Source organism: Dryobates pubescens, chromosome Z (assembly GCF_014839835.1).
Source record: "Dryobates pubescens isolate bDryPub1 chromosome Z, bDryPub1.pri, whole genome shotgun sequence".
In the NCBI taxonomy this organism is placed as follows: Eukaryota; Metazoa; Chordata; class Aves; order Piciformes; family Picidae; genus Dryobates; species Dryobates pubescens.
In genome coordinates this window covers 60,959,396-60,975,595 of record NC_071657.1, presented here as the reverse complement: position 1 = coordinate 60,975,595, position 16,200 = coordinate 60,959,396, and the positions used below count along the sequence as shown (strand labels likewise).

The window sequence follows — 16,200 nt, the reverse complement described above, 5'->3', positions numbered from 1 at the left end:
AAAGATCCTAGCATATGAGAATGGCCTATCCCCCAAATGGAAAAGGGTTCTAGGAAGGGAGTTGGCAGGTCTCATTGACAGGGCATTAAACTAGATTCAAAGGGGGAAGAGGCTGAAACCAGTCCCCCCAGACAGGAGTCAGGGGTGGTAAGCTGGAATCAGGGGTGAAACCAGCTGCCCAACTAATGCACACAGTATGGGTAACAAACAAGAGGAGCTGGAAGCCCTGTTACAGCAGGAAAGTTATGATGTAGTTGCCAGCACAGAAATGTGGTGGGATGACTCACATGACTGGAGCACTGTAATTGATGGCTACAGGCTCTTCAGGAGAGACAGGCAAGGGGGAAGGGATTGAGGGGTAGCCCTGTACATCAGGGAGGCTCCAGATGCCATGGAACTAGAGATTAAGGATGGTCAGGTTGAGTGCCTGTGGGTGAAAATTAGAGGGAAGGCCAAGAGGGCTGACATCCTGGTTGGAGTCTGTTACAGACCACCCAACCAGGAGGAAGATGTTGATGAATTATTCTATAGGCAGCTACAGGCTGTCTCAAGATCAGCTGACCTTGTTCTTATGGAGGATTTTAACCTGCCTGATATCTGCTGGGAACTCAACACAGCAGAGTGGAGGCAGTCTAGAGGATTCTTAGAGTGTATGGAGGATAGCTTCTTATCCCAGCTGCTGTGTGAGCCTACCAGGGGCAAGGCTTTGCTTGACCTTCTTTATACAAACAGAGAAGGGCTGGTGGGAGATGTGGTGGTTGGAGGCTGTCTGGGGTCCAGCAGTCATGAAATAATTGAGTTTTCAATATGCAGCCAAGCTAAGAGGGGCAGCAACAAAACCTCCACTCTGGACTTCTGGAGGATGGACTTCAGGTTACATGTGCCAGAAGATGAGCTGCCGGGGCAGACAGCCAGCCTGGATGGACAATGAACTTCTAAAAGAACTAAGGGATAAAAAAGAGGGTGTATCATCTTTGGAAGAAAGGTGAGGCAACCCATGGAATGTGTAAGGATGTTGCTAGGTCTTGTAGGAAGAAAATTAGGGAGGCAAAAGCATATTTGGAGCTTAGACTGGCCTCTGCTGTGAAGGACAACAAAAAATCCTTCTATAAATACATTAATAGCAAGAGGAAGGGCAAGGACAACCTCCACTCCTTGGTGGACATGGAGGGGAACGTTGTAACAAAAGATGAGGAAAAGGCAGAGGTACTTAACACCTTCTTTGCCTCAATTTTTACTAGCAGGACAGGATGTCTTCCAGACAGCTGGCCTGCAGAGCTTGTAGATGTAGTCAGGGAGTAGTATAGTTCCCCTGTGATCCAGAAGGAAGAAGTTAGAGACCTCCTTAGCCGCTTGGATCCCCACAAGTCCATGGGACCAGATGGGATCCACCCTAGGATGCTGAGAGAGCTGGCAGATGAGCTAGCCAAGCCACTTTCCATCATTTTTCAACATTCCTGGCTCAGTGGAGAGGTCCCAGATGACTGGAAGCTGGCCAAGGTGATGCCCATCCACAAGAAGGGCCGGTTGGATGAGCCAGGGAATTCCAGGCCTGTCAGCCTGACCTCAGTGTCAGGCAAGATTTTGGAACAGGTCATCTTGAGTGCAATCACACAGCACTTAGAGGATGGCCAAGGCACCAGGCCCAGCCAGCATGGATTTAGGAAGGGCAGGTCCTGCCTGACCAACCTGATCTCCTTCTATGATCAGATGACCTGCCTGGTGGATGTGGGGAAGGCTGTGGATGTAGTCTACCTGGACCTCAGCAAGGCCTTTGACACCGTCCCCCACAGCCAACTCCTGGCCAAGCTGTCATCATGGCTTGGACAGCAGCACTCTGTGCTGTGTTACGAACTGTCTGGAGGGCTGAGCCCAGAGAGTGATGGTGAATGGTGTCACATCCAGCTGGCAGCCAGTCACTAGTGGTGTGCCCCAGGGATCAGTGCTGGGCCTCATGCTCTTTAATATCTTTACTGATGATCTGGACGAGGGCATTGAGTCACCAGTAAATCTGCAGATTACACCAAGGTGTGGGAAGGAGTTGATCTGTTGGAGGGTAGAAGAGCTCTGCAGAGGGACTTGGACAGGCTGGACAGATGGGCAGAGTCCAAGGGCATGAAATTTAACACATCTAAGTGCCAGGTTCTGCACATTGTCCACAACAACCCCATGCAGAGCTACAGGCTGGGGTCAGAGTGGCTGGAGAGCGGCCAGGCAGAAAGGGAGCTGGGTGTACTGGTTGATAGTAGGCTGAACATGAGCCTGCAGTGTGCCCAGGTGGCCAAGAAGGCCAAGGGCATCCTGACATGCATCAGGAACAGTGTGGCCAGCAGGAGCAGGGAGGTCATTCTGCCCCTGTACTCAGCACTGGTTAGGCCACACCTTGAGTCCTGTGTCCAGTTCTGGGCCCCTCAGTTTAGGAAAGATGTTGAGTTGCTTGAGTGTGTCCAGAGAAGGGCAACAAAGTTGGTGAGGGATTTGGAACACAAGCCCTATGAGGAGAGGCTGAGGGAGCTGGGGTTGCTTAGCCTGGAGAAGAGGAGGCCCAGAGGAGACCTCATTGCTTTCTACAACTACCTGAAGGGAGGTTGTAGCCAGGTGGGGGTTGGTCTCTTCTCCAAGGCAACCAACACCAGAACAAGAGGACACAGTCTCAAGCTGCATCAGGGGAAGTTTAGGCGGGATGTTAGGAAGAAGTTCTTCACAGACTGATTGGCCATTGGAATGGGCTGCCCAAGGAGGTGATGGAGTCAATATCACCGGAGGTGTTTAGGAAGAGTCTGGATGGGGCACTTGGTGCCATGATTTAGTTGATTAGGTAGTGTTGGATAATAGGTTGGACTCGATGATCTCAAAGGTCTCTTCCAACCTGGTTTTATTCTATTCTAGTCTAGTCTAGTCTAGTCTAGTTTAGTCTAGTCTATTCTGTTCTGTTCTTTTAATGTAGTAACATCTGCTCATTTCTTTGCTATTAGTCTGCTTAATGCTTGCCAATAGCACAGCAGGGAAGTTCATGCCTTTCTGGTAACAACCTTTTCACTCAAAGCTGAGGTGCACTGTCCAGAGCTCAGGGCTCCTGTGGCTGATGGGAAGGTCAATTACAGAGCTCTGCTGGGTATTTTTCTTTCAGAGGAAAGGCTGGGTTTATTTGTGTCACTGATAACAGTGCTGGCTGGCACTAACAGACTGTTGGGTTGAAGTTTCACCCCCAGTATTAACTTTGCCAGACCAACTCCATTAGAAGTAAATGAAGCTGTATTTACAAGCAAAATCTAAACTCTGCAATGGAAGGCAATGAATATGTACAAACTACACAGTATTTACAATATTATACAGATAGTTACATTTAGCAAACAACATGAAAACCCCCCTGGTCAAGAGACCAGGGAAGCCATTCTACTGCCCACTCCACACCTTCCTGTCCCAAGAGAGAAAGGAGTGGAGAGAGAAGCAGTGGGTTACACATAGCCAAGGCCTGTCAAAGCACATTATCTCTCCCAAGTGAAGCAAAACAGCCAGAGATCAAAGAGGGAAAAGAATTGCTATGGTACATCTCATCTTATTCTAGCTATTCACCCAATTAATTTGTTTACAATATTTTGTTTTCTTTTTTACCCCTAATAGTGACTTATTTATATTTTTCTACTTTTCTGCTCAAAATCTGTAACTGAATTTTAAAGTATTCAGTATTACTAAGGTTGGAAGAGACCTCAAAGATCATCGAGTCCAACCTGTCACCAAGGCATAGCCAAAACCCACCACACAGACCTGCATGGCGCAGTGAATTAATGGTGCTGCCTATCCAGCGAATGCTTGTTGCTATCGCAGACATACTAATATGTGGTACAGTCACTTGTAGGCTTCCATCACACCTGTATAGCACCTTCACCAGTCTCTCTCTGCAAGACAGTCTATTTTTTTAAATGAAACCTCAGGCTCTCCTTCATATTTCGAGTTCATTTAGCAGATATGGAAATTAAGCAAAGCCTGACTAGTCAGCTTCTTGTGACTGCACAGGAAGTCTGGAACAGAAATAGAAAACGAATGAAGTTTTACCGAGTTCTTACTATGCTGTAACACTTGTGTTCCTGTGTCCCAACCACAAGCTTCAGGAAGCTGATTATGTTTTAATGTTAAAAACACCAGTGGTTTTCCATTGCCTGTTCACTGGCCACACTGCTTTCCTGTCTGTTGTTCCATTTTGCAGTCTTTCTCTTAAGCCCTGCCTCTAGTTTGAGGAACTGGAAATAAGAGAAAGTGTGCTGAGACTCCTGCCTGCAGTCCTCACCTGAGGTTGGGGCTTTCACTGCTCCTACTGAGCAGGCAGGACTGTCAGTGACAGAACGGAGATTAAGTGCCCTGGGATGTTCGCAAGCGATGTCCTTTGCAGCTAAATAACCATGTGGCTGAGTGAATCTTACAGGAGTGGTAAATACCCAGTCTCTAACTGAGTGTATGCAGATGTTAGAGCAGCTCTGCTTTTTATAAACTGTAACCAGATGTAAGTCTGGTCTCTTCAGTCCCCAGTATAACACCAAATTATGTAATGCTTTCTCATCATATGATCTGCTTCCTAAGGTATTGACTTTGCTCATGCACACAAGTGATGAACAGAATATTCTCATTAACAGAATAACCAAGTAGATAAGAATTTTCCTCGTTAGCTGAATGCTGGAATGAAGGGAGGGGGAGAGGAGTTGGCAGACAGCCTCTGCATAGATAAGGAATAGAAGGATTTTTCAGTGATTTACTTCTGTTAGTCCTAGACAAGATGGTTTTTGTATTAGATAAAGGACACCTGGATGATATGTATACTTCTGCTGTTTTTAGATAGATAACCTTTGTATAGATAGGAAGCATCTGGACTTTTCTGCAAAATATTGACATACCTGTCATGACAAATAGACAACTTTTTGTATAAAGGTTTGCCCAAAACTGTCTGAAGACACACAGGCCTTTTGAAATGATTCTACCTGTGTCCGGCGCTGAAACAGAAGCATAATACAAGAAACTTACTGAGTCTCTTGTGTGCCTTTCTCTAAGTCAATTTGGCGACTGTGGCAGGACGACTCTGTTTGGCTGCAGGACCTGCTGAGGAGCCGGACTGCTCAGGGCCCGCTGAGAAATTCTCGAGGAGAGCTCCGCTGCTCATCAGATCGCTGCAGGAACAGACAAGACTCCCAGGAAAGAGAAGGTTTGCTTCTATAAAAGGGGTAACTCCATAAGGCGCGAGGGGATGCCCTGCACGGGAGAGAGGGATTTACTGCACCCCTAGGTAAAAGAGTTCTTGGGTTGGGGCCAGGGGGGTCCCAAAGGTAACTATAAGAATCGTTTAAGTGTGCGAGGGGCCAAGAGGGTCCCTAAAGAACATAAAGTATTAGAAGTATTGTTTAGGTTTTGAATGTGTGGCTGAGTGTGTGTGGCCAATACCTGTGTGTTAAGGACCGGTCATTATTGTTGTAATTGTATTTGTATTTGTTTTGTGTTCTGTGTGCTGCAAAAAGACAGTACTGTGTTGTATTGTGTAAAATGGGAGGGAGGCAAAGTAGTGAGATCCCAAGACATAGCCCTCTTGGTTGTATAATTGCCCACTGGGGGGAAATTGGAGGCCCCTCAGGAGGGTCAACAAATCAAAAGACTCTAATTAAATATTGTACCCGGTGGTGGCCATTATATAAATTAGACGGTGGAGAGAAATGGCCTGGAAATGGGAGTCTGGAGTATGATACTTTACTGCAATTGATGTTGTTTTTAAGAAGAGAAAAGAAATGGGATGAGACAATATATGCTGATATGTTTTTCTATCTCCCAGAGCATCTGGAGTTTCAAAGGGACTGTGGTATTAGAGCTCCCGCTGATCCAATGGTTTTGGCCCTTGAAAAAGAAAACAAGGCCAAGAATAAGAGGCAGACATGGTTGAAAAGGTGTTGCTCTGCGTGTAGCATAGGACAGAGGTGTCTTAAACTTGAGGAATTAAAGGACCTGCCTGAATTTTACCAATCTCCAGGAAAACTGCAAGAGGTAGTGACAGAGAGTTCGGAAAATAATGCAGGAAGTTCTGGGAGTGGCAGCAATGCAGAGAGTGACACCGGAGTCAGTTCCCAGAGCTATGCTCAGGGAAGCCCAGTGGCAAGAAGGACCTGAGGACAGCAAGCAAATGCCCCGGCTTCCCAGGCACTCATTCAAGCCCCCCTGCCACAAGCAGTAGGTCCTGAGGGGGACCCAGTCTGGATTAAGGTGCCTTTTACAAGTCATGATTTGGATAGTTGGAGAGAAAAGGCTAAAAATTATCGTCGTGATCCCACAGGCATGGCTACACACTTTCGATTCATGATCAGGCAGCACAATCCAGACTGGGATGATATCCAGTTACTATTAGAACAAATGACTGAAACAGAGAAACCATTAGTTGAAAAACATGGATTGGAGCTAGCAACAGAAAGAATTCAAACCCGGGGCGGGGGGGGGGGGGGGGGGGGGGGGGGGGGGGGAGCAAACATTGGAGATGTATTTCCACTAAAGCTGAGGGAAGTTATGAGGAAAAACACCTCTCTTGACCCCGGATCAGAAGTAGGTATACAACAACTGGCATCACTATTTATTGGGCAATCTGCTAGTGATATCAGAAAGAAGTTGCAAAGGTTGTCACCCCCGCAGGGAAGGGATTTAGAGGCACTTTTGGATGTAGCATGGAGAGTATTCTCTAACAGGGAAGAAGAAAACAGGAGAAAAGAAAAGAGAATGTTGGTAGCAGCATTACAGGAAAGTAGGGAGACTAAAGAGACTAACAGAGTACGGTTGGAAAAAGATCAGTGTGCGATCTGCAAAAAGAAGGGTCACTGGAAAAGAGAATGTCCAGAGAGGAAAAGGAAAAATAGAATTCAGGCACAACTAGAAGAGGATGACTAGGGAGGACCGGAGGGGACTATAAATACCCTAGCAGATCCTCTGGTTATAATGAAGCTAGGGGAACAAGAAAATAAACTGGAATTCTTAGTGGACACAGGAGCAACCTTTTCAGTCTTAAATCAAGCACTGCTGCCTTTGGATGAGAGCTGTGTTTCTGTGGTAGGGGCTACATGTCAAACTGAGAAGGCATTTTTTTTAAACCTCTTAAATATAAATATGGTAAAACTTGGGGCTTACATAAATTTTTATATATGCCAAATACCCCAAAGTCATTGCTGGGGAGGGATTTGTTAGAAACATTGGGAGCTGAAATTAAATTTACTAAGGGGAAGGTAGAATTCAGAGTAAGGGAGGAACAGTTGATTGTGGTTTTAAGTCTTGCATTAATGAGCCCTCGACAAGAGAAAAACAGAATAAGAGAAAGCATAAAAGTATCAAGATATAAATTACAATTTGTGGAAAAGGAGGTAAAATATTTGGGGCATTAACATAGTCAGGGAAAGAAGAAATTAGTAAGAAAGCACTGCTGCAGCAGAAAACAGTTTCCCCCCTCCCTCCTGCTTTGTTGTTGCAGATACCTTGCCAGCCCACACTTTCTCCCTGCTATCTTTCTCTTGCTAGCAGCTGTTTGCTTTTTTTTTGTAGCTTTGCAGACAGAGTTGTTGGCTAAACTTTGTAGAAATTTTATTATAACCTGTGTCAACAATTAACAATAATAGTTAACAGGAACTGTGGGAACAACTTATTTACAACAATTGTTGCGATAACAAAGGATGGCAGTAACAAAAACAAGGATAACAGCACAGATTGAAACACCCAACAGTGAATAAACTAATACTCTCAGCTGCCTTCGATTAACCACCTGAACATCTGGGCGCAGCGTGGTGCGATGGGTGGTGTGAGCTCTCCTCCTAAGGAAAGAAGAAATAACAAAAAGGGAATATCTTAGATTTCTTTTCAATCAACCATGTAGGGTGAGAGAAATTTAGAGCCTTAACAGAACGAACCTCTGTGGTTGTTGCGGAGGGCGAAGAGCTGCTCGTCTAGGCCTCTCCTCCCTGGTGGGTGACAGTGGCCTACCAGCCTAATGGTGAGAAAACACTGCAGCGTCACAGCCAAGGTAGGAAATACTGTCTGGTTTTTACTAAAATACTGTAGAAAAACATTACCATTGGTGAACTGGCTGGCATCTCAGATGGATCCAGGGTGATATCTTCCTCTCTGGCGGTGGCCATCTCTCCCAGTGCGAGTGGTAACACCTCCTGATTCGTGTGTGAGGCTGCGCAACTCCAACCCTGCACATGCGCTATAACCCTCTATGGCTCACCCATAATGCTGTGACGCATGTTGAAATCAAGGCCATAACCAGCAAAAGAGTTTATGTTCTATATGATTGTTTTAATTGTGTTGTATGAATCTGTTAGATCATTCAGTCTCAATGCATAAGCATATTCAAGAACTGGAATAGAGTGGAACACATTTGCAGATTGATAATGAAGGTTGATTTAAAGGATTGTGTAAAGGATGGGAACTCTCTGGTTGGTTTCTTTTGGTTGTTAAAACTGGGTTATTAATATTGTTAATTGTGATTGTAATGTTACTGATGTTACCTTGCCTGATTAGTCTGTTGCTGGGAAATTGTGATGAAGTTGTGGACCCTCTGATGGGCCAAGAAGAGATTGACCTTGAAAGTATTGCTGTGTATCGGTGAGAAAATATTGCCATGTACCCCAGAATATCTGGCAAATCCCTGAAATGAATGTGTAGTTTGTTTAAGGTTGAGAAACTGCAATGAGAAGAAATATACGGGTGGTTAAAAGAATCTGGAATTTAGCAGTTGGAATCTCTTACACTGGCGGGTTTAGTATAATAAATCATTTAGCAGGGGTAAAGTGCAGATATTGGTATTGTAGGGGTGTTGTTATAGTGTAGAAAATGTCAGTTAGTATACACTAATTTGTAAGATACAAGAGGTAAGGAAAACTGGGCAAAAAGAGTCAGTTTGGACCAGCTCCTAAGAAGCGGAAGAGGGCAAGGCCGAGGAAGGAACCAGCACCGCGGCTCAAGAAGGTCTGCTGAGGGCTGCAACCCCTTAGCGCTGAGGCCGCCGGGTACCACGGACCTGACCGGACCTCTTCTGATGTTATATGGAGCCTTGTTGGTCCTGGGACATGCACAAAAGTGCAGGTGTATCATACCATCTATGACTGCAAGGGAAAAAAAATACATTAAATCCTTGCTCTAAAAATCAGCCGGAGTATGCCCAGTGTAATGGAAGTGGAAAAAGAACCTGTCATGATCCTAAAGAAGTACCCTGTCAGTGGTGGGTAGAAGCAAGAACTAATAATGAGAAAGGAAGGTTGATAGGGCAAAGTGGTATTAGCACAGATCTCAGTAAACCACTCTCTGTTAAATTTGACCTGTCACAAAAAGATTATTGTTCAGTTTTTTTATCATGGAATCGAAACAAGGACTAAGTATGAGATTCCAACTGTTACTAAGAATTTATTTGTAAACCTTGCTGAAAATATTGCCAAAGCCTTAAGAGTAACTAACTGTTTTGTTTGTAGAGGTACTAATCAAGGTGTTCCTGGGGTTACCACACTCCTATCTATATGCTTAACAGAATTATAAGACCCTGAGCATTGTTAACAAGCAGGTGATTGGAACCAATGTGAGAGGGTTACACAGACAGACAATGATGTGGAACCTGGAGATTATGTCTGTGTCAGATCTCTTTCAGAGAACCCTCTGGAGCCCAAGTGGACCGGACCATATCAGGTGTTACTGACATCCTTCACAGCCATCAAAATCAAGGAACAAGCTGCTTGGATTTACCACACCAGAGTCAAGAAGACCTCAGAGAGAGAATGGAAATTTGAATCCCAGGGACCCCTGAAGCTCAAGTTCTATCAATAATTGTGATTTGTTTGTTGGTTGATACTACTGAGGGATGGAAAGGAACTATGTTCTTAAATGTTAGTCAAAAATTGGCTTTGCAAACTAATCTCTCTAACTGTTGGATAATACTACTGTTAGTTTTGATTAAGATAATTATGTGTACTGGAAAGAGTGGTGTAGAATCCTACCAGCAGTATAAAAATTATAAACTCAGACATGAGCTGGAAACAGGACATTATTTTAAGAAAATATAGTATAGGAATATACTCTTGGCTGTAAGAAAGGGGGGAATTGATGAACAGAATATTCTCATTAACAGAATAACCAAGTAGATAAGAATGTTCCTCGTTAGCTGAATGCTGGAATGAAGGGAGGGGGAGAGGAGTTGGCAGACAGCCTCTGCATAGATAAGGAATAGCAGGATTTTTCAGTGATTTACTTCTGTTAGTCCTAGACAAGATGGTTTTTGTATTAGATAAAGGACACCTGGACGATATGTATACTTCTGCTGTTTTTAGATAGATAACCTTTGTATAGATAGGAAGCATCTGGACTTTTCTGCAAAATATTGACATACCTCTGTCATGACAAATAGACAACATTTTGTATAAAGGTTTGCCCAAAACTGTCTGAAGACACACAGGCCTTTTGGAATGATTCTGCCTGTGTCCGGCACTGAAATAGAAGCATAATACAAGAAACTTGCTGAGTCTCTTGTGTGCCTTTCTCTAAGTCACAAGGAAAGAGGAAGGGGCTTTACTCAATCCGTATCCATTTCCTTTTTGGTATGTGTAGCTGTGTTACCTACATGTATGTACCTGCATACAGTTTAATAGCTTTTAGTCAAACTGAGTTCTTTATGCTAGGGCAGTTTAGGACTGAAGTTCCACATAATTAAATACCATAGCAGATACCTAGAGGCAACAAAACAGACAAAGTAAGGGAGTCTTTCCAAAGAGATCGTCATTGCTACTAGGGGTAGCTTTGTCTCCAGTAGCAAAGATAACCTATTATTATATAGGAAACTGAAAAATACTTAGCTGATGCTTCGTGCTAGTTTGTTTAGAGCATCTTGAAACCACAAAGATCTCAGCTTAGGAAAGCACAGCCCTCAAGCCATCCTTCGAGCAAACGTGATTTTTCCACAAAGGAGCTGGCAGTCTTAACAGCAGAGGGATGAAACTAAGCAGTTTGAACCTGAGGCTGGTGCACTGCAGTGTTAAATTTGACGCCTGGTCATTACGATCCACATTCACATGCCTTCTTCAGTCAGTTAATTAAACTCTAGATACTACACTGCAGGTGTGTCAGAGGATTTATGGACAGGCACGAGACCTTCACACTGTCCTGGAGAGCAAGAGGGCCTGCAGAGGCTGGTCCTGTGTGGATTCACTCTGTCGTAGATGCAGGTGCAAATGCCATTTCTATTGGCTTGGGCAAGCACGGCCTGCCGTGCAAGACAACCGCCCTGGCGCCTTTAAGCCGAGGCACGGATCCCTCGGGGCCAGCTTGGGGTGTAGGGCTCCTGGGTCGGAGGCTGTTCCCTCGCTGGGGAGAAGGCAGGCCTCCGCCAACACAAACTGGATGGTGAGGCTCTCCGGAGAGGCGTGCAGCAACGGCTGCGGTAGGAAGGGCAGCTGCCACAGCGGCGGCCGTGACTGGGCGGTCCGAGGCGCAGCAACCGCGGAGAGTCGCCAGGCCCAGTTCGACTCCCGTCGCCGCCGCGCAGGCTGACGACAGCGGAAGCCAGGCGGCGAGGCCGGGCTGAGGGCGTCGCGGCTGGCGGCCGGGCAGAGGCGGTGTCGCTCCGCCAGTGCCGGCGGTGCCCGGGCGCTGCTCGCCCAGCCCAGCCCAGCCCAGCCCGCTCCCGCATGAGGGAGGCAGCGAGGGAGCCAGGCCACTCCGCGTCGCCGGCATGTCCGCGCCCTGCTGCGCCGGCCAGGTAGAGGGTACTGGGGGAGTGCGGGGAGGCTGGCAGGTGTGCGCAGCAGGAGGTGAGGGCCTCCGCAAGCCTCCTGATAACGTCTGGGGGGGGGGGGGGGAGGTGTGTCCCGGAGACGGCACTGAGGGTCCGCCGCGGGGCTCTGACGGTCTTCGGTGTTCATGGAGAGCTGGGAGCGAGGTCCTGAGGGAGCTTCCCACAGTGTCGGGGTGGCGACGGCCCACTGCGCAGAGCTGAGAGACTGGGGCGGCACAGGGCTGGGGTGCTGCATCCGTGTGCTGCCTCGGTCACAGCTTCGTGCTTTCCATGGTCAGCCTCCGGTGAACTGGGCTCCTCAAGACAATTAACGCGTTAGAAAAACAGTATTTGCAGAGGGAGAGCTGACTGCAGCTTAGCGCTTCAGGTGCTTACGGTGGTGGAGTTTCCTGGATGAATTCCCCTCCTGTTTCTGGGGGATAGGCAGCAGAATGTTGTTTGCTCGCCCAACGCAGCGGAGAGCCGTTCTGCTCGCAGGTGTCCGCCCGCACCAGGAGCGGTGGTGGGGCAGAAGGATGCTGGTGAAGACCCGGACATTGAGAGGAGCTTTCCTAAAGAACTGCACTGCAAGGAGCAGTTCCTAAAGGAGTGACAGATCACTTGGAGCTGCGAGATATGGATAGATAATTGCTGCTGGTGCCTGGTGGTGGGTTAAAAAACGAAATGGCCTTCATTTCTTTCTTAGCTGCTCATTGCCTCTCAAACCCTCTCACATACTACTTTAAAATTTGGCTTGCGGAAAGATTAAGCAAATGCAGGTGCTGGCTGAAGAAGTGAGAGATAACAAGTGGTGGTAGAGGGTGATGCAGGACCTGTGCCCTGTATCTCTTGCTGTAGTGCACCTGTTTTCTTGATTGAGTCTGTTCTGATGGATGAAGGACAATGGACTTAGAGAAGAAGAGCAGTCATGACACCCTGTCCAGATCTGCTCTTTGGTTACTTGTGCTCATGGAAAGCACTTCTGTTCTGTCCAGTTGTCTCTCTAGCCTGGTGTATGACCACATCTCCCACCTAGGTGCTTTGTTTTGTGCTTCATTTTCCCATATCTCTACTTCTGCAATAGAAAGCCATTACTGCTTGTCCTATCTGCCACAGACTAGCCAGTGAGCTAGTCATGTTGGTGTACATATTTAAACACCTTACACTCCTAATTCCATTGGTATTGCTTCAGTGGGCCCTCTACCCACTCTCAGTATCTGATTATTCCCTTGCTTTTATGTGAAACACCTGAAAAAAAACCAACTATCTCAGATTGTTTCAAATCATGGGCTAGATTTGGTCTTCAGCTTGCATTTTTTTTCAGTCTGTGGTGAGCAGGAGGATGACTAAGCGTGCCCCAACATGCCCATCCACCGTGAGTTTCCCTGAAGCTCATCAAAGACTGCGATCAGAAGGCTGTGTGTCACCATTTGTTGTAATATAGATGTTTTATTCTTCTCATGCACAGCTTCCACTTGTTGTTATATAAATGGTAGATTCACCCTGAGCACAGCTTCCAGGACAAGATGTAAAGCAGGCAAAGATGTTTATTACATTGTACGGCAAGATTATATAGTCTATCAGAAGGCACATGTGTCACATCTTAATTGGTTATTTTCTACTGGCATGCATGCAATTAAGGCATACGATAGGTCAAAATAACAAAACTATATTTTAACACATCCAACCAAATTCTGCCCAATTTCTCTCTTTCAGTTACAAGATGTTTATATTCTTCTCAAAGACTAAACCTAGTCTTCTCTATTTTGAGAAAAGGCAAATCTTCATAGCCTTCCATAGCTATCCGAAAACAACCTTCTACAGCTGTGGCATATAGCGGTAAATGCATTTGATAATACTCCTCTTAGAGGAGGTCTCCATGACTGAAAGCATTTTCATTGCTTTTGTTGGTAGAAAGTGTTGTGAGACTTGTGTGGTGAATGGCATAGCTTTAACATGACTGAAATGCAAGACATTCTTAAAAGTCTCTGTTCCTGTTCTGTGTAGTATCTGACAGTAAAGTGTTTTAGTTACTCTCAGAGTCTGTAAATAAACTGACCTCCTTAGTGATATTTGAGCTGAAGCAAAAGCACCAACATTATGCAGTGCCCTAGGGAGATGTATTCTGCTGGCTCAAACACTGTTTTTTGGAGTAAGACTTGTTTGTGCTGAGTAAGACACATTGCTGGAGTTAGTGTGAGTAGCCTTTTTATAGGCTAACGTGATAAATGGCGTAAATGATGTTTCAACAGCATACAATATGACTTTTTGAAAAAGTAAAATGGTGCTTGCCTTCATGACTTGATTTATCCCAACCTTGATGAGGAAATGCTTATTTAATGTGATTGGTACATGAGAAAAACAATAGCTATGAAAGTTCTAATTGCTCTCTCAACCCAGCTTCCTCAGGCATTTTATCAGTACTGTTAATAAAGCTACAAAAGGGAGAAGGAATTTGGCCTCTCCATACATATTCCCCAAAAGATGAAACTAACCCAGAGTCCAGAAACAGGAAAGATGGAAATTTTGTGAGTTCTGAAAAATAATACAACTCCCTTATTTTTCCCTGAAGTATACTGGTTTAACGCATTTGATATCCCGTAGGGTTGGGTGGGTTTGTTTTGGGTTTTTTTGCATTAACTGGTTTTGTCCTGTGTATGTCTGTCTTTCTCTCTTTCTCTGTCTCTGTGTATATATATATATATATAGGTATATATGACTCTCTGTGGATCTCCTTTCCTAGAACCAGCTGAGAATTTTGGTACTGTTCTTCTGAACTGTGAAAGTTCAGTTATCAGGCATGGATGTCTGTAGCTGACATCAAAGCTTTGTCCAGATTTAACATCACTTGACTATCCATTTTTTCTCTATTCATAATGGCAGTAAATTTTTCTGGTGTTAATTAGATGATGAGTGATTGGTACATTTGGTTTTCATCAGACTGTGCTAAAACCATCTAGTTTATGCTGTCTGTTGGAATAAATGCATTAAATTTTTGCAACCCAGATTCCTGTTGTTAAAGGTAGCAAGCTGCCAGAGTTCAGCGTACTTCGGTTGTGCCGATTTTGCACTCAAAAAATGGTTTAAAATAATCTTCATTAAAATTACCATGTGACTTGCATCCTTGTCAAATAGACCCTGGGAACTTGCTTTCAAGGAACTTGGCCATTTATAAATTTTAATGTCTGCGATTGTTTTTCATCAGGCAATATACAAACATTTTTTTGAAGATAATTGCAATTTTTGGAGCTGTTGTAAGTTTGCTGAATGTTTCTTCTTTCACTAGTGTTTCTTTGGTAGACCTATTTTGAGAATGCAATGAGAATACAGTTTGGCTTGGACCTCTACAGTGCTTTTGATTACATAAAAACATCTGCTTAAATTGACAGGAAACAGGATTTTACATTTGGCTTTTCTTCAGTAGTTATTCTCAGGAGAATGAGGTTGAGGTTGAGATCATGGTTAAGAAAAGCAGCTGTTGCGGAAAATCTTTATTGCAATGAATATGTTTTTTCCAGAGGTAAATAAATGTAATTTAGATAGTTAACATTAACTTGAGCAGTGCAGTGTGTTGTAGCTAGGTTGTCAAAGAAGGTGGATTCTCCCGTTAGCACTGATGTTTATTAAAGCTTATGAAGTTATTTTTAAGTGTGTTATTTCTGTAATAAGATTATTTCTTTGATACCATTCTGCACTTAGAAATGATATCATGTAGTAAATGCAGTAAGATGTGTCACAAGTTAGAGTATAGGGCTTTTCTTTTATACCCAGGCCTCTAATTCTGAGGGATTTAAACAAAAAAAAAAAAAAGTTTTTCATTTTTAAGATTGGTCTCAGACAATCTTATGACTTCTAAAGCTCATGGGTTTTGTGACTTGGGAAGAAAATCCCCTGTGCACTCTGGGGCTGTCCGCTTCTCTGGCACTGCCTGTTTGCATCTGCAGGTTGAGGAGGGAGTTTGCAGTTCTGTCCTTGTGGTCTCAACTTTTCATTACATGGTGAAAAGAGTGATTGTGTCATCCTTGTCCAGGTTTGTGTCCTCTGAGGATGCTCGAGTACTACTGGAGCATGTGTATGGTGTGATGTGCTGCAGCACTATGGGGTGGTGCTGGCAGTGTTGCTGACACTACACCACATGCTGCTCTCCAAAAAACATACCTTCTGCAAATGGGCTTCCTGCATGAGCAGAGTTTAGGTTATTGTGTTTAGCCTGAGCTGATCAGTTAAAAAAATAACTTAGCTGTGAGTCTTACCCCGTCTCACAATATGCCTTCCTTCCCTCTCCACTTCCATTAGTCATGACTGAACATTAAACTAACTCTCTGAGGTCTGACATGGCGTGTTGGAGTGTACTCCAACATAGCTAGTAAAACCAAATTGGGGTAGTACTTTTCCCCCTGTTTGCAGAAACGTGGAGTTTCTACTTTAAACCA

At 44.8% G+C, this 16,200-nt stretch overlaps 1 protein-coding gene across 1 annotated transcript in view; it reads left to right on the top strand.

Moving 5' to 3' along the window:
* Nucleotides 1-11,660: 11,660 nt before the first annotated feature.
* The window catches only part of SERINC5 (serine incorporator 5), a 43,116-nt gene continuing 38,576 nt past the window's right edge, over nt 11,661-16,200 (top strand). Inside the window, exon 1 of the mRNA XM_054178707.1 lies at nt 11,661-11,752. Coding sequence (XP_054034682.1) covers nt 11,726-11,752 — 27 coding nt within the window. The 5' untranslated portion in view covers nt 11,661-11,725. The remainder of the gene's footprint in view (nt 11,753-16,200) is intronic.